General features: G+C 60.0%; 1 protein-coding gene across 3 annotated transcripts; it reads left to right on the forward strand.

Annotated features, from left to right (window-relative positions):
- Positions 1–1,985: 1,985 nt before the first annotated feature.
- Positions 1,986–21,679, forward strand: JUP (junction plakoglobin). 3 transcript variants are annotated; one of them, XM_062018740.1, is made up of 15 exons: positions 1,986–2,068; positions 11,866–12,098; positions 13,274–13,527; positions 13,947–14,185; positions 14,612–14,813; positions 15,320–15,464; positions 15,849–15,952; positions 17,426–17,764; positions 18,189–18,344; positions 18,490–18,609; positions 18,773–18,923; positions 19,041–19,162; positions 19,449–19,488; positions 19,808–19,983; positions 20,772–21,679. In XM_062018740.1, exons 2-14 carry the CDS (start codon positions 11,873–11,875, stop codon positions 19,951–19,953), a joined length of 2,244 nt encoding a protein of 747 aa, XP_061874724.1. In that variant the 5' UTR covers positions 1,986–2,068; positions 11,866–11,872; the 3' UTR covers positions 19,954–19,983; positions 20,772–21,679. The 3 variants fall into 3 exon arrangements, with proteins under 3 accessions (XP_061874724.1, XP_061874726.1, XP_061874725.1); XM_062018742.1 differs by having other exon boundaries at positions 13,277–13,527; XM_062018741.1 differs by lacking the exon at positions 1,986–2,068 and adding an exon at positions 2,849–2,907.
- Positions 21,680–23,668: the final 1,989 nt, after the last annotated feature.

The following is a 23,668-nucleotide window of genomic DNA, read 5'->3' on the forward strand; positions in this document are numbered from 1 at the left end:
CCCTGGGCATGGAGTGTTGGGCAGCACGGGCACCTCGCTCCTCCCCATGCCTTCCTGCTCCCCGGGGAAGTTTGGCTTCGAGGACTGAAACCCAGAAGCTGAATCACGGCGTTTGCCCCCAGGGAGGGAAGGGAAGAGGAGGGGAGGGAAGGAAGGGGGCATCAGGGAGGCTGCCAGCACCCTGCCCTGCCCTGGAGCTTCCATTTGCCAGAGCTTTCCCAGCTCTACCCTCCCTGTGCGGGGCTCGGCATAGGGCTGGGGGCGAGCCCCTAGACCCATGCGCAGGCCTCAGGGCTTGGGGCAGAGCTAAGGGGAGGTAGTGCTGGCAGCGAGAGCTTGGGAGGGACAGCCTGCCCTGTTCCCTGGGAGGAGCAGGGTTTGTCACGGATGGCTCATGGCCACGGTGGGGAGGGGAGCACCAGCCCCATGGGGTGTGGCTGGTGCCTGGATCAGTGGGAAGCTCTCAGCTCAGGGCGCTGGCGTTGCATTCCGGGGGGCAAAGGCTTGTTTATCTTCCCAACAGGCTGGGCAAGGGTGGCACAGTGCCCATGGGGCCTCCACCCTGCTCTGACACGTGCTTGGGCACGGCATCCCTTTGCCAGCAACAAACTCGCACTGGGGCACGTGGCTCCTCACTTCCACCTCTCTGCCCCTCGCAGCCCTGGGACGGGGTGTGCTGGGGTCCCTCCCCTGTGCCCACCTGCAGCTGCTTCCAGCTGGGTCTGGCGCTTCTGGTGTGACTCTGGCAGTGGCTATGGCTGCAAGCAGGGCCACCACCCCCTGTGGCACGCAGGGCTGACGTGATGAGCTTCTCTGGCTCCCCTGACCTTGACTGAGAAGTAAGAGATGACTTTTTTGGGCATCTCAGCTGTGGTGTGCCGTGTGCCCCTCTCCTCGTGCTGGGAGGGCTCTGGCTGTGCTTTGCATCCCCCCCACTCTGTACATAGCAGTGAGATCCTGGTTGGTTTTGCAGGGATGTTGGAGGTTCCAGCTCCTGCCTGCCCCCAGAGCTGTGATTTCCTGACTGGGTCAGGCCAGCAGCTGGATGCATCAGAGGACTGAGCAGCAGTCAGTGCAGGATCAATCCAGAGCAGAGCTCTCCTGACACCTAGACCTGGGGGGCTGGAGGACTGGGGATGCCCACCATGGTCTGGGGTGTGCCCTGGCATCGAGTGCTCCTTGGTGACGCGGGTGCTGGGTGGTGAAGGCTTCACCTGGGGCCTATGAGGAGCAGGTGAGCTGGGACGGGACGCGGCAGCAGCACCCGGCCAGACCAGTCTGTCAGGGATGGAAGTGACACAGGCTTCCATCAGCAGCCCGAGCCCTTCCCCAGCAGCTTTTGCTTCCACTGCCGGGCTCTTGCCTCAGTTTCCCAACTCGGGCAGCATGCAGCCCCTAGCCAGGGGGGGTGGGTGACGCTCCAGGACCAGACCCTTCCCCACTGTTGCCATGCCTGGGCACCCATCGATGCCAGGGGATAGAGAGTGGCATCGCAACCGGGAAACCGGGAGTGGCGGGGGAGGCGGCTGCCGGAGGAGTGTGGGCAGGGGGGCGATGCGCAGGGGCGAGAGCGTGGGAAGCCCGGGCTGCCCCGCAGGGGTACCAGCACCCCACGTGTCGGGGGGCTCCCCCGCACCCCCATCCCGGGAGTGGCCTCGGGGGTCCCTGCGCCCCACGGCCGCGCGCGGGGGTCCCGCCGGAGGGTGGGGGGGGTCCCCGTGGCCCCGCCCCCGCCACACCCACTGACGTCATCCAGGTGGTTCCCCCTCGCGCCGCCGCGCCTTTTCCCCGCCCGCCGCCTCGCCCCGCCCACTGCTCCCCGCTGCCCAATCACCTGCCGGCGAGGGGCGGGGCGGCCGCGCCCCCGCCAATGGACAGAGGATAAACACGTCCGTTGTGGGCGGGGCTGGCATTGACGGACGTGCCGGCTGTCCAATAGCGACCCGCCCAGGCGAGGCGAAGGGGCGGGGCCCGCGCTGTGGGCGGGGCGCGGCGCGGGGCGCTGCTCGCCTTTTGTTCGGGCAGGAGCGCGGCGGCCGCAGAGCCGCGGAGGGGACGCGCCGGGCAGGTGAGCGGGGCTGGGTCGGGCCGGGGAGCGCGGCAGCCCAACAGCCCCCCCCGGGCACGGGCAGCGCTGCGGCTGCGCGCGTTCCGCCGTGCTGGGGAGCGGCTGCGTGCGGGGCTGGCAGGAACCAGGTGTCCGGTGCGGTGCAACGCTGGGGCTGCCCCAGCTGGGTCCCGGCGCTGAGCTTCCCGCAGGCGGCGGAGCCGCGTGCTCCCCGTGAGCCCGGCTCGTCCCGCGTCATGGGGCCGGGGCGAGGCCCGTGGGGCTGCGGGCGGCCGAGCCCAGCCTGCGCGGATCCGGTCGGGCGGGTCCCCCGGGGGCGCGTCCCCCGCGGGCGGCCGCGTTTTGTCCCGGTTTCTCCCGGCCCCGCTGCCCCGCCCCGCCCGGCGCCGCAGGAGTTTGCAAGTTGTGATCCCCCGGCCCGCAGCCCCGGTGTGAAGCGGCGGCTCCGTCCCCGGCACCGCCCGGGCGCGCTGTCGGAGCCGCCGCTCCGTGGGTGAGGCGGCGGGGCGGTGTCGGGGCTGCGGGCGAGGCCTCGGCATGCGGCTCGCCCGAGTGGCCGTGGGGCTCTCGGGTGAGCCGTGGCTGCTGTGTGCCGCGGCCGGCGTGCCCCGAGCCCTGCCCGGTGTCCGCACGCTGCTGCCGTGCCCGCTCGGGGCTGCCGGCTGCTTTCCCAGGCTACGGTGGGTGGGGGGGTTGGAGGGGGTCGAGAAGGGATCGAGGGGGCTTGGTGTCACCCGGGCACCCCCACCGTGGTTTGGAAGAGTGCTGGGCTCCGCGCAGGGGAGGGGGTTCCCAGCTGAGCCCCCCGCGGGTGGCTGACGGCGGTTTATCCAGGCAAGGTGAGGGGAGCGAAACTCTGCCTTTTTGTCTGGTATTTGGAGAGGAGAGAGCGCTCTAATTGCGTTAGCTGAGTGATTAGCTTAATTAATCAGGTTTACAGATGAAAGGGTAGTACTGAAATGTTGCTGGGAGTTGCCCTGGGAAGGAGACGTAGGCTGTCTTGTGAGCAACTTGAGAGACATTTGTGCCGCGGGAGGAGAGGGAATGGCTGCTGAGACGGCGCGGCCACCCCCTAGGAGTGGTCCCGGGTGATCCACGTCTGTCGTGCCTGCATGGGTGAAGGCTGCAGCCTGCACCCCCTCTTGCCAGCCCCCTACACCACCTCCCTCAGCTTTCCTGCAGTGCTGTCGGGGTGCCTGGGCGAGCCCCATGCCTGGGGTGAAGCTTCCCGTTGTCTTCCCTGTGCTGGAAAGGTGGTGGGGGCTGGAGACACCCCAGAACCCAGCTGGGTCTGTCCCCTGCCATCGCTGCACCTCTTGCTCCAGCCCACGTTGTGCTGCTTTTGGTGCTTGGTGCCAACCCCAACACCCGGTTGTCTCGGGTCCATCTGCCATCGGGCTGGCGGGGAGCCGGGGGCGAAGCGTGTCGCTGCCAGCTGCCGCGGGGAACGGGGCTGGAGCCGTGCCGGGAGTGTGCTCTCGGGGCTGTCATCCACATCCAGGGGGGTGCAGTGCCCCAGGGGTCTGCTGCAGGGTGTGTGGCCCGGCTGGTAATGGGGCTGGGGAGATTTTTAAAGGCTGATGTGTTATCAGAGTTGGCTGGAAGGAGTGTAGAGTAACCCAGTGAAACAGCCTTTGCAAAACTGAAGCCTGTAATTGTTCATCGCTCTGGAGGGTTTCCATAAAGTGTCATGAAAAACTCATTTTACTGTTAATTTGGCTGAAACAAGTTGGCCATTGGGATGGGAATGTGCAGAGATCCTGGCGTCGGTGGCCGAGGAGCGTTTTCTCTTCCAGGGCTGTCTCCTGTGTGGGTGCTGGGGAGATTCGAGTCCCCACGGCTCAGGGGGCTTGCGGGGTGCTGGGGGAAGGTGGGGTGGCTGTGGCAGGGCCCTCGCTTCCAGACAATGGTGTTTACAGCCTATTGTCTGTGCGATGTGGCGTGTCCTCACCGGCTCCAGGAAGCGTGTTGAGCCGGGCTGCTGGGGAGGGGGAGGCTGTCAGGGCTGGGCACGCCAGGGACTTGTGCACTGTGGGGAAGCATCGACCACCTCAGCAATGCAGGTGACTCCTGGCTTGGCTGCAGCCAGGGACCCTTTAGAGAATTTCCCCTTTGGTCCCAGCGCTGTTGCAGTGTTCTATTCAAATGCTGTGCTAATCCCATTAACTCTCTCCCCTTTACTTCCCCCACCTGAAATCCTTAATCAGCTCTAGCAGCTGGGGCGGGCGGCTGTGGTGCAGCCACACGGCTTTTTCGGCTGAGGCTGTTCCTGTGATGATGGTTTCCTTTCAAGGCTGTGGTTTGGTGTGGGAGCTCTTGGATGGGATTTGGCTTTTTATTGCACTTCCAGATCTCAGGGGTTTAAGAAGGTTGCTCCTGCTTGCTCACAGATGGCAGAGCCTTCGGAGCCAAGGAGCTGCTCTAGGCACTCGCTTTGCAGGCTGGGGGAAGTGGAGGCTCTTTGCAAAGAACTTGCAAGGCTTTAATTGTAGCATCTGTACTGAGGCTTAACGTTCATCTCGAAGGTTTAAATTAGACTGGCTTCTAATTAACAGGAGTTTAAAAGAAGTTCAATTCCTATTAAAGCAGCTAGAGTCTACCTTGGACTTGAGCTTTTACCTTGGTTTCAGCTGGTGCTTTCCCACCTTGTCAGGGTGTGTGCAGCACCCAGCATCACCCAGAACTGGAGCTTGGGTGGTGGCTCTCAGTCCCATGGGAGTGTGGGAAGTCCCAGGTCGATCTGGGTGGGTGGAAGCAGCTGGGACAGCAGCTCAAGAGGGCACCAGGACTGCAGCGTTGCCTTGGATCCCTGCAGTATTCTCTGCTTTGGGAGGGTTGTTTTTTAATCCCCCTTTCCCCATGGACACTGTTTGGTGAAGCAATGGAGGATGGTGGGAGGGTGTGAAGACACAGATCCTCCCTCTCCAAAGAAACCTTAGAGCTTGACCAGGCACCTAAATCCATTCTGTGTTTAAACTGGGGTGTTTTGGGGGCTGCACAGGCTCCCGTGTGCCTTTGCTGAGGGCAGAGCTCCTCACCCCTTCTGCTTCCCACCTCACGTCTCTGCAGGAGGAGGGGAAAGATGATGTTTCTAATTAGGCAGAGGTTTGAAATACCCTTCTAAACATGCCAGCCCTGACGGCTTTTGCTGTGGCTGCTGACAGGCCCAGAGGCGTTTCAACACGCCTGGGTCGCTCGCTGAAGTCGCTTTGCAAACAGGGCAGGATTCTGGGGCTCGTCGGGCAGCCCCATGACGGCTGCGCTCGTGTGAACCGAGCGAGTCCTCGGGCTCCTTCCGAGATCCTGAGCAGGAGCTGGCTGGGTGGAGGTGGAATGCTCGGTGTTTTCCCAATATCCCACGCCTGGGTGATCACACCCGCAGCAGAAGGCGAGCGAGCAGCAGTGCCCTCAACTGAGGCGGGGTGGGGGGAAACCTGCTCTGGCGCTGGAGAGGGGTGCAGACCCCGTGCTGTGGGATGCACCGTGGGTCCCATGTGGCTTTTGGGGGAAGGAGGGGGGTGGATGGGGTGGGTAAAGCACATGTGCCTGTCTAGGAGAGGGAGAGACCTTTGGCTGCTGTAAGGAGCCCTGCTGTAATCGCTGTGACGCGCGGGCAGAGCCCCAGTGACAAATCATTAACTTGCTCCGACAGGCCGGGTGCTGACGGGTGTTGGTGATAATTTCTTGTGAAGCGTCTGAACTTTACAGATGTAATGCAATGGGATGGAGAAATTAAGCTGGGGCTCAGCAGCCCTACGTCCCCTCCCCGCTGCCTCAGCTCCTCTGGCAGCAGCAGCAGGACCAGGTGGCAAAACCCTGTGTTTCTGGACACCGTGACTGGAAGCTGGGAACAAACAGCCTGCGAGCCTCAAAAGCCTAAATTGAAAGCCTGTGATTATAACGTTCTTAAAGGACAACTTGTTCTTTGTGTTCTTTAAAACAAAATGTTGGGTTTTTTTTCCCCTTTAAAATCCAGATGGAGTTATTGTGATTAATTGCACCATGACAGTTCTCCTCCTTTCCATGGATCAGTGTTCTCATCTTTCCCAGCAGTGTTTCTAACCAGATGAGCAAAGTTTAGCTGGGGAGGAGGTGTGCCCATATGGGTTCTCTCAGTGTATCCATGGATGGCAGTGGTTGTGCCAGCAACTGGGGGATGCAAAGAGAGGATGTGCACTGCCAGAGACCTCAAGCTGGGTCCTGAGCATGTGAATGTCCCTGGCAAAAACCCTCTCTGGGGCTGGGTGTCCTTCCCTGTGGCTTACCCTGTGTGGACAGAGCCAGCTGGATGTGACACACAAGCTGTGAGATGGGACTTGATTTCGAATCAAGGCTGTTGGATCCATGCTGGTGCCCAGCAGTGCAGCGCATGTGGGGCAGGGAGGTAACACTGGGCGAGCTTGGGGTGTGCAGGGCATGGCGTGGGCAGCGAAGCTCCCTGGGGAAGCCCAAGCTGTGGTGCAGCAGATGGTGCTTTGGCACAGCTCTTGCACAAGTCTGGGGCATCCAGCAGCTCCTGGATGTGGGAGGGTGGGTGCCATGCCCAGCGTTGTGCATACTCTCATAGCATGAGAGCACTTCATGGATAATACCATGTCATTTTGGGATGTGAAGTGCCAAGATATTACAGGCTGGACTTGGCATGTGCTGGAGCTGTCAGTAGCCATTAATTTGGGTGCAGGCAAGGCCCTTCTAGAGGTTTGGGGAACGTGCTGTGCTTTGAAGGAGAGCAGCAGCCGAGTGGAGTGGGTCACAGTGGGGTGGCTCTGCCGCAGGAGCCTGGTCTTGCCATGCTCAGGGGGATGTAACACCCCCAGAATAATAGAAGTGGGGGCTTTGCACGGTGCCTTTGGCAGCTCCAACTTAACCCCAGCGGGAGCAGCTGAAGAATAAATGAGGTTTTAGAGCCTCCTCCAGTGAGGGAGCTCAGGTCTGAAGAGGCTCTTGCAGCCCTTGCTGCCTTCCCCAAGTGACCTGAAGTTGTTGGAGCTGGTGGAGTGGTTAGAAGCCGCCCTGGATGTGCAAGTGATGGCAAACAAAGGCCACGGGCTCCTTTGTGTGCAGGGCTGGGGCGGCCTCACACTGATACAACTCACCTTCCAACAAGAGGCCAATCTCCTGTTGCCCAGCTCCTCATTAAACTTCAAGCTGCTCTAGTTCCCCTTTGAATTCTTCCACTTACCTTTACTGTAAAGCCCCATTGAAAGGGCTCGTGGTAGCCAGAATCTGACTCCAACACTTCTCATTGACGCTGGTGAGGTCTTGAAAACCTCCTTTCTCTGCCTCCTCTTGCTGTGGTGTTCCTGTGAGGGATCCTCTTCAAAGCCACTGAGGCTTTTGTACGGTGCTGGGTCTGTCACAGTGTCTGCAGGAGCTTTGTTAGCTGCTGCCCTTGATGCCACGGTGTCATTTCTGGGTGCCTCTGGGCATGGGGCTGCATGTGGTGGGGGAGCACTGAGCCCCAAGTGCCTTTGCCCCTTGGATGGCTCTGATACTGCCCAGGCTGCTCTGCCCTGGCCTCACTAATTCCCCTTGACTGCTGCGGGAGGGACCGGAGATGGTTTGTGTATAGCCTAAGTGCTTCTAAAATAGAGTCTTTTCTTGCATTGCATTTGTTGAATTGCTTTAACTGCCTCTTTCCATTTCTTGAAAGCCTAAGTGACTGTAATTGCAGTCCCTCCAACGCTTCCTGCCACTGAGCTCAGCCCCTCACACGATTCAGCTCCTGGCTGGGGGCACCTCCAGTGCTCTGTTCCCAGATGTCTGCAAGGATGGGGCTCTGCAGAGGGCCGTGGCAGCCCCTCAGCTGCTACCCCATGCTGCTCCTGGCTGGGTGGTGGTGTGCTCAAGATGCCTCTCGTGCCCCTGCTCCCGTGTAGCCCCTACCTCGACTGGGGATACGGGTGTGCTCTGTGCTCCCCCTGCCTCTGCTTACTTAGGGGCGACTCCCCGTTGGGGTCGTGGCTGCTCACCCCAGTCCCTGGGCAATAGCTGTTTTTGCATGAAGCAGCATTCATGGCTTCCCCAGTGGTGGGGTTTTTTTTGGGGGGGGCAGCTCAGCCACACGTCCGTTGGCTGTGTCCTGCCTGCGTGAGGCTGAAGGCTTCTGCTAGCAGCTGGAGAGAAAGGCTGGTCAGGCCCAGGGCTGCGTGTTTGCTGGAGACTTCCTCCTCAGACAGCGTCTCGTGGGGGGTTGATGCTGCCTGGACGCTGATCAAATGGCTGTGGGGGTGGATGAGCCATTGGCCGGTGCCTTACAGCCGCAGGAAGCTTCCTCTGCCCTCCCCAGAGTTCCTGCCTGCAGGAACTGGTGGGAGAGGGATTAACCTTCTCCTGCCTCTCTCCTGTACGGGGGTGGCTGAAGCCTCTGCCTACCCCATGTCTGGCCCTTTTCCCCAACCTGGTGCTGGGAGCAAGCTGCAAGCCCTCCCCCAAACCTGCTGCCCCTCTCTGTGGGGTCCCCTACATCTGCCTCTCTGTTTCCTGGGATATTTCTCACTGTTGCCAGGAATAGATGCTGTTTTCCCCGGGTTCCTGGCTCTTGGGCAGGCAGGGGGGCGCTTTGCTGTGCTCCACTGCCTGATCTGGTTAATAAGAGCCTGGTGGGAAGGAGATAAGCGCTGGGCTCAGCAGCAATTGCCCTGTTGACAGGCCTTGTTGAGGAGGGGTCGGGAGCCCACCTAGGCATCCCCCATGTTTGTGGCTGACCTCTCCAGAGCAGATATTTTTCATGTGTGCCCCAAATACCCCCTGTTTCTCCTTCCTGCATGAACTACTGCCCTTCCCTTTGCTGCTGGCAGGGGTCTTGCCCCACTGCAGCCATTCCCCTACCCAAAGCATCATTGTTGAAGGGCTTGTGCTGCAGGTGAGCCTTGATGTAACCCTCATCCCCTGGCCTGAGGACCTGCCTGTCTCCAATCCTGCTGAGGAGGAGGGAGGACAGCTGAGGACAGAGCCCAGCTATAGAGGGTGGGGGAGAAGCTTGTATCAGGCCTTCTCTGAGTGATGAGCAGAGGACACTTGACTCAGGGTTCAGAAAATGTCACTGCTCACCACTGGACTGTCTGACATTTGCTCCAGTGGCCCCATCACCTTGGATGCCTCCCGTGGTGGTGAGCAAATGCCCAGGGCTGCTGGCAGGGTGATGCTCCAGGGGAAGGAAGGACTGTTGTGTTTAATGAGATGCCCCTGTTCCCTTTCTGGGGCATTCCTGGGGAGGGAGAGTCCGGTGAGCTGTGTGACACCCATTCCCCCATGGCCCCTCTCACCGCTGCAGTGCTCAGGTGGGTCTGGCAAGGTGCTCAGTAGCTTGACTCATTCTCCTGCTTGGGGCTTGTCTGGGCCAGATCACCTGAGCTTTGTGGCTGGGTTGTGAGGAGCTTTGCTAGCTTTTGATGTCCCAGGGGTGCTGGCAGTGCAGACAGAAGGGGTGGCAGGGGGTGGCTCATAAATAAGGCAGGGCTCTGTAGGAAGCTGGTGTCTGAACTGAATTCATGGAGGTCTGAAAAATTAAGAGCAAATAAATTGTAGAGCAGATGTTACCAGTCAACCAACAATGCAAGCAACACCAGCCTCTCCTGCCAGCTCCAGCTTGGTTCCCTGCTCATGCTGGGGTGGGGGCTTGGGTGCTTACACCCTCTCTGAGATGCATGGAGCTTCCCTGCCCTTGGCTCTGCCCTCCCCTTGTCCATCCCTGCCTGGGTGTCCTTCCCTCTGCAGCCCTGCTGTTGAGGCTGTGCATCCCAGCTCCTAGCTGGGATGGGACATGGCTAACACCAACTCCTGCAGCATGGTGACTCTGCTGGTACCAAGAGACCTCTGTGCTTCCTCAGGCATGGTTTGGCATGGCTTGTCTCAGGCTTCCCAGCACCATTTGGAGGCTCAGCTGGGAGGAGTTGCTCTTACAAACACCCATGCAACAGCTCATGAGTACACGCAGGGGTGTGTGGCACCATGGCACTCCCAGCTTGGCACAGGGACTGTCCTGACCAAACCCTGCTCTGGGGTGGGGAGCAGAGCTGGGCTTGCTCCTTGCCCCAGGCTCTGTGTGTCACACACCCAACGGAAACCTTGGCTCCTGCCCGCACCAGGCTGTGGGAATGATCTGCCCTCGCTGGCCTCCATTACCGGGTCCCTCTCCTGCTTCCTTATAAACATGCATTATGCACAACCCATTAAAGCCTGAGCAGCACTTAGTCTGCAGATTGCTGCTTGACAGCTCAACCCCCCCCGCCCCAAATTGACAGGAGCAGTGGCTCCGGGAAGGTGGCTGGGGGTGGGGGGAGGATGGAGGATGCATCCAGCCAGGGGGATGGGGGTCCTGCCTTCAGCCCAGCCTCTTCTCCCTGAGAAAATACTTGTGCCTGGGCTGGGATTGTGCTTTTTTTTTTTTTACCTCTTGCATGAGCAGCAGCAGCCTGTGCTGCTTCCTTGGGAACAGCCGGCAGCGCTGGGACGAGCCGGGCCAAGCCCGTGCGCGCTGCCGCGCCGCGTCCTCAGCCACCACCCGACGCCCTGAGTCAGCCACCGGCGTGGCGAGATGCTAGTGCTGGCGAGGGGCTTGTCCCCCCCTTTATTTCCCCTCCACCACCTCAAGGAAAGCGCTGGGGCCTGAGGCTGCAGCACCAGCCTGGCTGGTCCCTGCCAGCCCCGAGCTGTGCCGGCTGTTTGGAGCGGAGCCAGGGGCACACGGCCACCCTGGTCCAGCTTGCTGCATGAATCAGTGCTGGTGGAGGTGGTAATTATGCCTCTTGTTTGCAAGTGTGGTTGCTGCTGTGCCCAGCTACGCCGAGTGGCAGCTGCTCCCTTCGCCTCTTATCTCCTCTGAAACTCTGACTCATCGCCAGCCCTGCTCAGCTGGAGGAAGGGGCAGAGATCCTGGGGGTGCCTGGGCGGTGGGTCAGCAGCGTGGGGCTGGCTGGATGCTGTCTCTTTCCCTCCCCTCCTGGCCATTCCTGGAGGGGTGGATGCAGGGGGCTGATGACTCACAGCCCTGCAGCATCTGCCTGCCTCGATGAGCTCAGGGGTTAACCCGTGAGCCATCCTCCTGCATCCCCAAATTAAAGACAAGGGAAACCCAGCCCTGCTCAAAAAGCAACCTCAGCTGGTTTGTCCTGAGTTTTGGGATGTGCTGGGCTGGCTGCCTCGTCCTGGCACCCTGCAGCCACGGCGTAGTGCTCAGCACAGGGAGCACCCAGCCCCATGCCATGCCCTGGGTGCTTGTGGTGCTGAACACCCACGGGGGAGCTGAGTGATGGCTTTGCCTGGTTACCTTTAGGTGCTTTAGGAGTGTCCCACAGGGCTTGGAGCTCTTTGTTCTTGGAGCTCTGGGTTGTCCCCAGCGCTCTGCCAGCTCCTCTCTCTGGAAATTAGTCTTTAAAAACCTCATGGGCAGCAAGAAGGGGGCTCCTGACAGTGAGGTCCCTCTGTGTGAGGCAAAGCCCACTCACACCTTTGCCACTGGGGCGCTGGGATGTGGTGAGAGGCGGCGGGTGCTGGCGCTGGGCTCAGCCGGTGCTGCGCGGTCTGCGCCGGTTGCAGCCGTGGTTCATGTCTGAACACGAGCAGCAAAGTGCTGAGCTGTGGGTTCGTCGTCCTGGGGCTGCCTTTCATCTCGTGTGGGGGAGGAGGAGGAGGGCAGATAGTGATCTACTCCATCTGCTCCGTGGGCTGCGCAGGGGCCGTCTGCCACGTCAGGGTCTGCCACGCCGGGGTCTGCCATGTGAGAAGGGCAGGACTGTGCTGTGGCAACCTGGACTCTGCCAGAGGTGTTAACTTCTCCTCTCCCTGCCCTGCAGAGCAGCCATGGAGGTGATGAACATGATGGAGCAGCCGATCAAGGTGACGGAGTGGCAGCAAACCTACACCTATGACTCGGGGATCCACTCTGGCGTCAACACCCAGGTGCCCTCCGTCAGCAGCAAGTGCCTCGGGGATGATGATGAGGTCTATGGGAAGCAGTACACCATCAAGAAGACAACCACCACGAGCTACTGCCAGGGAGGGGGCCAGGGCCAGAGCCAAGCACAAGGTAAGGGCTGTGGGGCTGGGCACGTCCATGAGCTCAGCTGCTTGGCTCCTGCCTTCTTCCGCCTCCCCCATGAGCTATGCTGCTTCTGGGCACTCCTCCACACTGCCTTCCACACCCTGGGAGTTGTTGCTGCCTAAAATATGCTCCCTCCTGTCCTTCCCCACGCCGAGAGGCTCTTGTGCAGGGGCGGTGTGCTGAGCTGCGCACACGGACCCGAGCGCCGCTGCGTTGGCTCCAGATAGGAACAGCTGATCCCAGCCCACAGATCGGCCGTCTGCTCTGCTGTCTGTCTGTCTGCCTGCCTGCCTGCTTGGGAAACCTGTCTCAGCGTGGCTGGCAGAGCTGCTGGCGTGTACTCTAAAGCCTCACCATCCAGCTCGTCATCTCATGCTACTGCGAGGGTGAAGCAGAGACTTGTTGAAAGACTTTTGTCTCCAAATCCGAAGGAGAAACTTCCCCCAGCTTTATCTCTTAAAAGAGAGCTGTTTTGCTCCATGTGTCTCTGGGAGGTTAATTTTAGGAAGAGCTTTTTCCCTGAGAGGGGTGTCAGCCCCTGTGCCAGGCTGCCCAGGGAGCTGGGGCAGTGCCCAGCCCTGGAGGGATCCCAAAGCCGTGGAGCTGAGGCGGTGAGGGAGGTGGGTTAGGGGTGGGCTGGGCAGGGTGAGGGCAGGGCTGGGACTGCAGCAGCTTCAAGGGCTTCTCCAAGTGAAATGGGTCTATGACTCGATCACCAGCTCCCCTGGGGAGGCAGAGCCCCATGGAGAGGGACGAGCTCTCCCGAGTGGTCCCTCGGTGGACTGTGGGGATCTGCTGCAGCATCTCTGACCCTCAGCTCACATGTGTCCCGGCATCCTCAATGAGAAAGGCCTTTTTGTCCTTCTAATCCCTGGTGCCAGCTGGTCCTAGGTTGCAAATATCCTTAATTTTTTAATTAATGGGCCTTGTATGACAACTGCCTAATCGTGCTGCCTAATTGAGTGTTGTCTTATCTCTGTGCTGCCGTATCTGTTTACACTTTGAAGCTCCAGCTCCTTGCAGAGCGTGCTGGGACTGCTGACGTTGCTGCTGTTGTCGCACTAAGCTCTTGCTCATCTAATTGAAATTGGAAAGCAAGGCTGAGAGCACTCCTCAGAAGGAGCTCGAGCCTAACGCTGCCTCCTCATCTACCCCTGCAGCAGACATGGAGGCTCAGCTGGCTATGACGCGGGCCCAGCGTGTCCGGGCTGCCATGTACCCTGAGACAGTGGAAGACCGCTCCCTGCTCATCACCACCCAGCTGGAGGGGCAGCAGACCAATGTCCAGCGCCTGGCAGAGCCCTCTCAGATGCTGAAATCAGCCATCGTGCACCTCATCAACTACCAGGACGATGCTGAGCTGGCCACTCGCGCTATCCCAGAGCTCACCAAGCTGCTCAATGATGAGGACCCGGTAAGAAAGTGTTTCCTTCTTTGTGTCTTTGGGCTTTCAGTTGCCAGGCTCGTGAAGTGTGTTTCCCCAGCAGCACAGCCGGGCTCCTCTCCTTGTGGGGCTCCCTGGCCACCATCCTTCGTCTTGACAAAACTCTGTGATTGCCTTTGCCCTGCAACGTGACTGAGCCCACCTCTGCCCACCCACCCACATCTCCTCACGGCCTGTCCTTGCTGCTCGCACACGTCTCTCCTGCTCTGCCCTCTGCACAGATGTTGAGCACTTCTTGCCAGCTCTCAGTGCCCCAGCTCCCCGCTGCCCATCCCTGCAGCGTGTGTGCACTGCTGCAGCCTGGCTCCTGGAGTGGGATCCCTCTTCTCCTTGCTGTGTTGGGCAGCACCATGACCCCTCCTCTCACCTACCACCTTCTCTCCCCCTAGGTGGTTGTCAGCAAAGCAGCCATGATTGTCAACCAGCTCTCCAAGAAGGAGGCATCACGCCGTGCCCTGATGCAGTCGCCCCAGATTGTGGCCGCCGTGGTCCGCACCATGCAGAGCACCAGCGACCTGGACACGGCCCGCTGCACCACCAGCATCCTGCACAACCTCTCGCACCACCGTGAGGGCCTGCTCTCCATCTTCAAGTCTGGTGGCATCCCAGCCCTCGTCAGGATGCTGAGGTGAGAGGTGGGGGAGGTCCCGAGAGGATGGCAGAGCTGGGCAGTCCCTCCTGGGCTGGCGGGAGAGGAAGGGAGGACTCGTGCTGCCTCTGGATTTAGATCCTCCTGCTCCCACCAAGAGTGGGAGACAAAGAGGCTTTTCACCTGTGGAAGCCCTGGGAGTTTGCTGCTTTTGGAGCCTGTGTGGGGGGGGCAGGAGGAGAGGAGTGGTCTCCCCACGCTGCCTTATCCTTGGTGATGGTTCTCAGTCTCTGCTCTGCCCCAAGGTGAAGGTGTGTCTTCCCCCAGGGCCACCATGGGGCCGTGTGGCATGGTGACCTTGCACCAGGTCCTGTTGAGGTGGTCAGGGCTCAGGGCAGCCCCGTGGGCTCTGCTGGTAGCCTGGTCCTGCTTGCACTGACGTGGTTCTGTGCCTCCCGCCTGCAGCTCGCCGGTCGAGTCGGTTCTCTTCTACGCCATCACCACCCTGCACAACCTGCTGCTCTACCAGGAAGGGGCCAAGATGGCTGTGCGCCTGGCTGATGGCCTGCAGAAGATGGTTCCCTTGCTCAACAAGAACAACCCCAAGTTCCTGGCCATCACCACCGACTGCCTTCAGCTCCTTGCCTACGGCAACCAGGAGAGCAAGGTGGGGGTCTGGAGAGCCTGGCTGTCTCCACAGCACTGCTGGAGGGAGGACAGGAGTGGAGTGGTTGCCTAACCTTGCTTCCTGCAAACACAACCCTTGGGGGTGGGCTGTTGGGTGGGAACTCCCACTGCGCTGGCCCATGTGCACCTCTGGCCTCTCGCAGGTGGAGCGTCCCCAGAAGCACAGACTGTCTCAGTCTGGACAGTAAATTAGCTTGGATGGGTTTCATCTCCGGGCAAGACCTCTGTCTTTCTTCTTTGTCTGCTCCTCTTCCTCCCACGTACAAGTTCTCTCAGCCTCGTCTGGAGGTTTGGTCACTGGAGTGTGGATTATTTGGGGGCCATTTGAGATCCCACCAGCAGTGGGGGACTCACATCACTCCTGCGTGCCGAGGAGTTGGATTTCCTGCCTGACCTGTGTCCTGGCACGAGCTGGGGACAACAGAGTGGTGGTCCCAGCATCTCACAGCTGCCACGCACCCTGATCCTGACCCTTCTGTCTTACAGCTGATTATCTTGGCCAACGGAGGACCCCAGGCCCTGGTGCAGATCATGCGCAGCTACAACTACGAGAAGCTGCTCTGGACCACGAGCCGGGTGCTCAAGGTGCTGTCGGTGTGTCCCAGCAACAAGCCCGCTATCGTTGAGGCTGGTAAGAGGGGCTGGGAGGCTGCAGCAGCAACCAGGAGGGGAGGGATGGTGGTGTGGGGATGATGCAGATGTGTGAAAACCACTGGGTGAAACCTCCTGTTTGTGGCCTGGTTTCTCGCTCTGAAAGGCTGCTGAGGTGCTTTCTTGGTGCTGAGTGTGGGCAGGATCCGTCCCAGCTGGGAACTGTCTTCCCACACAGCGTTTAGACTCTGCTGAGCCTTGGGGAGGCATTGGTTGGGGAAGATGCAGCATCATGTGTTGTCACCTCGGTCGGGCGCTGCCCAGCCTGTGCTCACACAGACCTGCTCCCTCCCCTCCCCCTTCTCCTCTCTGCTGGGGCAGCTTTGGGTATTTACAGATGGGTTGGTGTCTCTTTCCCTGACAGGTGGCATGCAGGCATTGGGCAAGCACCTGACAAGCTCCAGCCCCAGGCTGGTCCAGAATTGCCTCTGGACCCTGCGCAACCTCTCTGATGTGGCTACCAAACAGGTGAGTCTGCAGGACCCTGAGCTGGGCTGCAGTGCAGCGTTTTGGAGGTTTCTCTGTACTGTGCTGGGCTGCCCCTTGACCTCTGCTTAGAGTCAGGGAGTCCTTTTGGTTGAAAAAGCCCTTGAAGCTGCTGCAGTCCCAGCCCTGCCCTCACCCTGCCCAGCCCACCACTGACCCACAGCCCTCAGCACCTCAGCTCCACGGCTTTGGGATCCCTCCAGGGCTGGGCACTCCCCCAGCTCCCTGGGCATCCTGGCACAGGGGCTGACACCACTCTCAGGGAAGCAGTTCTGCCTCAGCTCCAATCTAAACCTCTCCTGGGGCAACTTGAGGCTGTGTCCTCTTGTCCTACAGTCTCCTGCTTGTGCAAGGCTGAATCCAAAGCACCGTCCTTGTGCCATTTGCAGTCCCTGTGAGCTGTGTGCCTGGCAGAGTGAGGAGATGCCTCACTGTGCCTGAGCCCTGCTGCAGCAGGGGTTTGCCTGGCATCACGGGAGGCTGTCCATGGCCTTTGCTGTGCCAGCTGCTGCCAGCACTTTAGCTGTGTCCCCAGGGGACCACTGAGGCTCTAGGCAGTGGCTCATGTGCTCAGTGGGGTATCGCTGGTGCTGCTGCTTGCTCTGACTCATGCAGCCCGTGGCAGCCTGACCCAGCACTGACCACCTGCTTGGCTCCTTCCCCTGCAAGGCTGTTGTACCCATGGGGCTGGGTGACCCTGAGCTCTGCTCTGGGGTCGCTCTCCCCAGCCCTTTGCAGTGTCCTGATGCATTCCCCATCTGCCGAGGCCGCCTCTTGTTGCAGATTTGTGCCTGATGCAGCCTGGAAACTATTTGGGCTGGCTTGTAACCACTCCTAGCTCTGTGGATTGAGGGGGAGATGAGGCCATGGTGCTTTTAACTCCTTCCTGCCCTGCTGCTGGCTGCCTGCCAGGACAGGAGTCACCCGGGGAGCACTCAGGATGGGTGCATTGTTTGCACTTCCCAGCAGGGAAAACCTGCTGGGGACATTAGAATCTTTAAGCAAAGCTGCAGATGTCAGGAGCGGCCGTTGCTCACGTCGTGGAGAAGCAGCTCTGGCTGCAGGGAGCCAAGGGAAGAGCGCAGCGTGGGAGGCACAAACGCTGCTCCTCTGCCAAGGCTGCCTGTTCTGGCCCCTGCAGAGCTGGGCAGTGGGGGGTTGAGGTCCACAGCAAGGGGGGGATGTGAGTTCCAGTCAGGGCAGCCATGGAAACCTGGGTCTTGAAGGACAGAGTGTCAGGTCTGGGAGGAAGAGTATGATAGGGGGTTGAATCCTCTGTGACAGGAGCCATCCTTGCGGGAGGGGGCTTCTCCTCTCAAGACCCCATGCCCGGCCCAGCTGAGGGGAGCAGATCTTTCTCCTCATGTTTTGGACAAGAGACATGGGGCACGGTGGGCTGCAGCCCAGATCTGTCTGTGGGGCAACAGGTCTGACCCCCCATCCTTGCTCCCGCAGGAGGGCCTGGACGGTGTCCTCAAGATCCTGGTGAACCAGCTGAGCTCCGATGACGTGAATGTGCTGACCTGTGCCACCGGCACCCTCTCCAACCTGACCTGCAACAACAGCAAGAACAAGACCCTGGTGACACAGTCCAATGGGGTGGAGGCCCTGATCCACACCATCCTGCGGGCAGGCGACAAGGAGGACATCACCGAGCCGGCCGTCTGCGCCCTGCGGCACCTCACCAGCCGGCACCCCGAGGCTGAGATGGCGCAGAACTCGGTGCGCCTCAACTACGGCATCCCCGCCATCGTCAAGCTCCTCAACCAGCCCAACCAGTGGCCACTGGTCAAGGTGAGGGGGCCAGGGCAATGCTGGGAGCCTTGGGGCTGGGCTCAAGCAATGCCCGGTTGATCTCCCTGGTGAGATGCGGTGCTGACGGGGTCTTGCAGCCGGGGCTGTGCGAGGAGCGGCGGTGGGCTCCTGCCACCACAGCTCTGGTCCCGATGGGCTGAGTCCTTGAGGGCAGCTAATGCAGGAAATGGCTTGTGCAGGCTGCTGGGCTGGAATTGATACTCGCCCCGGCCTCCCCCGCAGGGACAAGGATGGATCCGGTGTGGGAGGAAGCTGAAGTCAGCCTGTGCCGTGGAGGGGGATGGGATGGGACAAGCAGGGGGAGGGAGGCCCAGCTGGGAGCCGGGGGGGTCCCATGGGGAGTGCATACTGCTCTTGTCCATGGTCAAGACAAATCTTTCTTTCCTCCCTTTCCCTCCTCCAGGCTACCATAGGCCTGATCCGCAACCTGGCCCTGTGCCCGGCCAACCATGCCCCGCTCCAGGAGGCCGCTGTCATTCCCCGCCTGGTCCAGCTGCTGGTCAAGGCTCACCAGGACGCCCAGCGGCACGTCGCAGCCGGCACACAGCAGCCCTACACGGTGAGTCCCCGTAGCAGGCTGCTCCTCTGACACAGCCTGGCACCCCAAAAGCTGCTGTGTCCCTTTGGGGGGAAGCCTGTGCCCAGAGTGAGGGTGAGCGTGCCTTGGCGTGGGGCACAGGGGCTGAGCGCTTGTCCTCTGGCAGGATGGAGTGAAGATGGAAGAGATCGTGGAGGGATGCACAGGGGCACTGCACATCCTGGCCCGGGACCCTATGAACCGCATGGAGATCTTCCGCCTCAACACCATCCCTCTCTTTGTGCAGGTCAGGGGCTGGGCGGGGGGACACGGGGGGCCACCTCCTGCCCCGGTGCTGGGGCTAGGGAGCCGTGGTGCTCGTCTGGCGGCGCCTGTGCATGTCAGACCACATCAGGAGCGTGACAGCTCCTGGCTGGCTGCTTCACCGTGCCTCTAATCTCTCCTGACAGCTCCTCTACTCGCCAGTGGAGAACATCCAGCGCGTTGCGGCTGGCGTGCTGTGCGAGCTGGCCCAGGACAAGGAGGCAGCAGATGCCATCGACGCAGAGGGGGCCTCAGCTCCGCTGATGGAGCTGCTGCACTCCAGGAATGAAGGGACGGGTGAGTGTCAGCGTGCTGAGGGCTTTCTGCCACCTGGCATTGCCCCAGCTGCAACTCCTCGGGGGCTCCTGGTGCTGTGGTGCATCGGGAGCTGAGGCTGCTGCCCTTCCCCTGCAGCCACCTACGCGGCCGCCGTGCTCTTCCGCATCTCGGAGGACAAGAACCCTGACTACAGGAAGCGTGTCTCCGTGGAGCTCACCAACTCCCTCTTCAAGCATGACCCGGCAGCCTGGGAGGCGGTGAGCGTCCCACTGGGCACAGAGACGAGCCCTTTTCCCAGGGGAAACGCGGGATGGCCTCATCCTGCCTCTAAAAGTTGCCGATGCTGCCTCTGGCAAGAGCTCAGTTGGGAGCAGCTAGTATACTGGGGGAGGTGAGGGGTGAAAGAGCTGTGGCCTCAGCTCGGCAGCAGCTCTGGGCCATGGTACCTGCAACCTGGGATGGGGCTGGGCACCAGGGAGCCCCTGAGCATCATGCACGTGTGAGCATGAATCCCTTCTTCATTTGTGGCACCTTCTTTCCTAGGCTCAGAGCATGATCCCCATCAATGAGCCCTACTCGGATGGTGAGTAGAGCGTCAACTCTTCCTGCGAGTTCCCCCTGTGGGCTGGTTTCTGGTGGGGTGGCAGTTGCCTCATCTCACTGAGCTAAGATGGTTTTAAAACCTTTCTTGGGTGGCTACCAGCAGAGGGCCAGCCTGGGAGTGCTCAGAGGGATGCTCAGCTCCCCTGTATGCCTGTGCTGGCCCTGAGGCTCGGGACAAGTGGTTGGTGGGTGGCCCTCATGTCCTTTGACATGCTGGGGGGGTCCAGGAGGAGGGTGGTTGAAGTCTGGAGAAGTGTCTCACTGCTGAGAGCTGAGGTTGCTGCATCCTTTCCCTGCAGAGCTGGACCCTGGCTACCGCCCCATGTACTCGGGTGACATCCCCCTGGACCCCATCGACATGCACATGGACATGGATGGGGACTACCCCATGGACGCCTACAGCGACGGCGTCCGGGCGCCCTTCGCTGATCACATGCTGGCCTAACCCCCCCCCCCAACCCCTGCAGACCCCCAGGTCAGTACCCCCAGGCACGCACTGGCAGGGGCCAGGGCTGCAGGTGCTTACCCAGGGCACACTCGGGCTGGTGCAGGGCAGGGGGCTGGAGGAGGCAGAAGTGGCTGCTGGTGCCGTGGGTCAGTATCCTTGTCACTCCTGAAAGGGGATTGTAGCGAGGTGAGGGTCAGTCTCTTCTCTCTAGTAATGCATGATAGGAAAAGGGGAAACAGGCCTCAAATTGCCCCAGGGGAGGCTGAGGTTGGAGCTGATGCAGAACTGTTTCCCTGAGAGGGGTGTCAGCCCCTGTGCCAGGCTGCCCAGGGAGCTGGGGCAGTGCCCAGCCCTGGAGGGATCCCAGAGCCGTGGAGCTGAGGTGCTGAGAGCTGTGGGTCAGTGCTGGGCTGGGCAGGGTGAGAACAAAGCTGGGACTCCAGGAGCTGAGGGCTGTGGGTTAGTGGTGGGCAGGACTGGGACTCCAGGAGCTGAGGGCTGTGGGTTAGTGGTGGGCAGGACTGGGACTCCAGGAGCTGAGGGCTGTGGGTTAGTGGTGGGCTGGGCAGGGTGAGAACAAAGCTGGGACTCCAGGAGCTGAGGGCTGTGGGTTAGTGGTGGGCAGGACTGGGACTCCAGGAGCTGAGGGCTGTGGGTTAGTGGTGGGCTGGGCAGGGTGAGGGCAGGACTGGGACTGCAGGAGCTTCAAGGGCTTTTCCACCCATTGTGACTCCATGGGCTTGGGGGGCTCTGGTCTCCTCCACAACCCCCCCATCCTCAGTCCAGTAACAGGAGCACTGTCCTGCTGCACACAGGTGTTTTCTCCATACAGAAGAGGGTGGTCCCAGAGCTGAGCGTTCACAAGAAGGACTTGGGAGACAGAAGTGCCTGAGAAGACAAAACTTTTCATTCCCACAAGAGGTTTTGTTCTATTCAATCTTGTGTTTTTTGTTCTTCGCCGTGGGTCTATGGAGAAAGTCTTTCCTCCCTGGGACTGCTTCGAGCACCTACTGCCGCATCCAGCATCCAAGATACTGTTTCTGAAGCTTTAAAACACACAAACCCTGTGCACCCTTTAGCGACCTTTCATTGGCAAAAATAGTCTTTTCTATGAATATATATTTCTTTTTTGTTTTAATGTTTAATATGGTGCCAACGGCTTTCGCCGTCTCTTTTAAGTTTGTGCTTTCTAACCTCCCCCCACTCTTTGTTATGCGTGTTAGTGTTTTAGGAAAGAAATCTTAACACATGGGAAACCCCTTTGCTTCCTGCAAACTCACACTTAAATCAGGCCAACCCCGAGTTTGCTGAAAACAAAAGGGCTCCTTGTGTCCCAGGACCTTCCTTTAGCCATCGGGATGTCTGTGGTTTTGTTTCTTTCCAATCAGCTATTGGGGATATTATTCTGTGTACCTACCTATCCTACCAGTATCAGTAGAGGAGTGACTCCAGAGTTAGGAACTGTGTCCTTGTACCGATCTTTGTTGCACATTTGAACCCCTTTCCCTTCCTTTTGGTGAGTGGTGTGTTTCCGTCCCCTCCTCCCTTACCTAACACACTGTTTTTTCTAAGGAGGCTCTAGATCTGATGGTGGTGTAATGCTTCCACCAGAGAGGGATGGACAGTTACTGGAGTGTGGGTCAGGAATGGAAGATTTTATTATTTCTGTAAGTTGTTTTTTGTATAGACCAAAGCAAAGAATAAAATAACACCCCCTCCCCCAGCCTCCTGTTGCCCAGAGACTGTTCATTTATCAGCTGGGAGAGGGTGCCGAGTCCCCTTGGTGATGGTGGCCATCACCCTCCTCAGGCCTGGTGGCAGTGGCTCCTTTCTGTGGGGCTGAGTGACTTCATTTGAGCTCGTTTCCCATGCTCTGCACCCACTTTGCGTGGCTGAGGGCCCTGCCCTGTGCGGTGGGGATGATGCTCAGCAAGCACAGGCCACCCACTCGCAGCCCCACGCCACCCGCTGCAGCTCCTGCGCCCAGACTTTCCTCGCCCGTCACTGGGTCATTAGCATGCCAGCACCATCCAGGCATCTGTCTGCTCTGTCAGGAGGTAAAAACTCCCAGTAATTAAGATGTTTATTTGTTAGGCAGCATGACTGGTGTCTCTGCTGCTGCACAGAGCTCAATTTAACAAGCTCTGGGGGATAAAGGCTCCGGGAGCGAGCCTCTCTGATTGATGGAGCCACGAGAGGCCAGGTTAAAACAGTGATTTCCTCAGTCAGAGCTGACTGTCTCCTTCCACAGCGTGGCTGCAGAGCGGGAACAGATGGCAGGAGGAAATGCTCTCTGCTGAAATGTGAACTCTTGACAGCTGCACCTGGGGAGGGCGATGGGGAAGTGGCACCATGCGCCAGGCAGGGATCGTGCTGGGAGCTGGAAACTTGTCTGTTTGCAAAGTTACCCACCAACTTCAGGGCCTGACCATCTGCTCTGTGGCCTCCTTGGCACGGAGATAGGGCTGGGGACAGGCCCCCAGGCTTTCTCATGGCACCCTTTGAGGAGGTACCCGCAAGCACAGGGCTGTGGGTCATGGTGCTGGGGGGGTGGAAAGGCCAGTCATACCCCCATCCCTGGTGCGTTTGTGCTTCTTCCCTGTGCATCCATCCTATGAGGGACAGCTTGAGGTTGGGCAAAGGTGGGGGATGTGGAGAGAAGAGTTGGGCTGAGCAACGTCTGTGCTGTAGTGACTGAGGCTGCCGTGGTTGCTGCATCGGTTTGGTGAGATACCCACCAGCATGACCTGGTGAGGCAGCTGGAGAAGCCATGACATGGTCCCTGATCTCTTAGCTGCAGTTTCTGCCCACTGTAGCACAGCTTCTTCTGGCAGAACAGAACACTAATCAGCCTGACACGGCTGCTACCAACGTGGGGAGATGGAGGGAGACAGAGGGATGTGATCAAAGGGAGCTGGGAACAAGTCACAGCCGTTCCTGCTCGCTGGCAGCATCAGCCCCTCTGTCCTCACAAGTTTACTCAGCTCCATTGCTGTACCTGGTCATGCCATCGGGGAGATGGGGAGCTGAGGGGATGGGGAGGGGGATGCCCACCACCCATGGGGCCTGAGGTGCTGCAGAGTGCAGCAGGACATGAAGGTTTGTGCATCCACCACGGTGTGCCACGGTCAGTCCGGTAGCAGTCGGGGCGGGTGCAAGCCGAGGACAAAGGCAGCAGGAGCTGGGAAGTGGGACTGGCTCCAGGGCTGTTCCACCAGCTCAGGGAAACATCCTGCACCGAGCTCAGTGCTGTGGCCTCAGCCAGGCCCCCGTGCAGCCCTGCTTCCTGCTGCAGCCTGTGCCAGCACCAGGGACCAGCAAAACAACAGCTGCTTCCCGGGCAGCCCCGGCAGGGCACGGCCAGCTTCCGGAGGGCAACGGGGCCAGCGTGGCTGGCGTGATAAGGCTGGGAGGCCAGTCAGGGCTGCTGCTCTGGTTGCTGCCAGAACAAGATGGATCAGTGACAGGCAATGGGTATAAGCCCCCTGTGCTGTGGGGGTGGTCCAGTCTCTCCAGCCAAGCCAGCTCTTGCTGCCTGTGCTGTGCAGTGTGGGACAGCATTCAGTGCACCCAGACCTGCATCTCCAGGGATGCAGACTCTGCTGCCTGTCTGGGTGAGGCCCTAGTGTGACTAGGGGGAGCAAATGGAGTGCTCCTACTCCCAGGCTGAGCCAAATCTCACCCCTGTTCCCAGGGACCCCATCAGAGCTGC

This window comes from Colius striatus, chromosome Z (genome assembly GCF_028858725.1).
Source record: "Colius striatus isolate bColStr4 chromosome Z, bColStr4.1.hap1, whole genome shotgun sequence".
Lineage (NCBI taxonomy): Eukaryota > Metazoa > Chordata > Aves > Coliiformes > Coliidae > Colius > Colius striatus.

What these genes read in the sequence shown, in the direction of transcription:
- JUP (XM_062018740.1), top strand. Translation starts at nt 11,873, where the DNA reads ATGGAGGTGATGAACATGATGGAGCAGCCGATCAAGGTGACGGAGTGG. An exon ending in ACCAGTGGCCACTGGTCAAG is followed by an intron (nt 17,765 to 18,188) that starts GTGAGGGGGCCA and finishes TCCCTCCTCCAG; the next exon opens with GCTACCATAGGCCTGATCCG. An exon ending in CAATGAGCCCTACTCGGATG is followed by an intron (nt 19,489 to 19,807) that starts GTGAGTAGAGCG and finishes CTTTCCCTGCAG; the next exon opens with AGCTGGACCCTGGCTACCGC.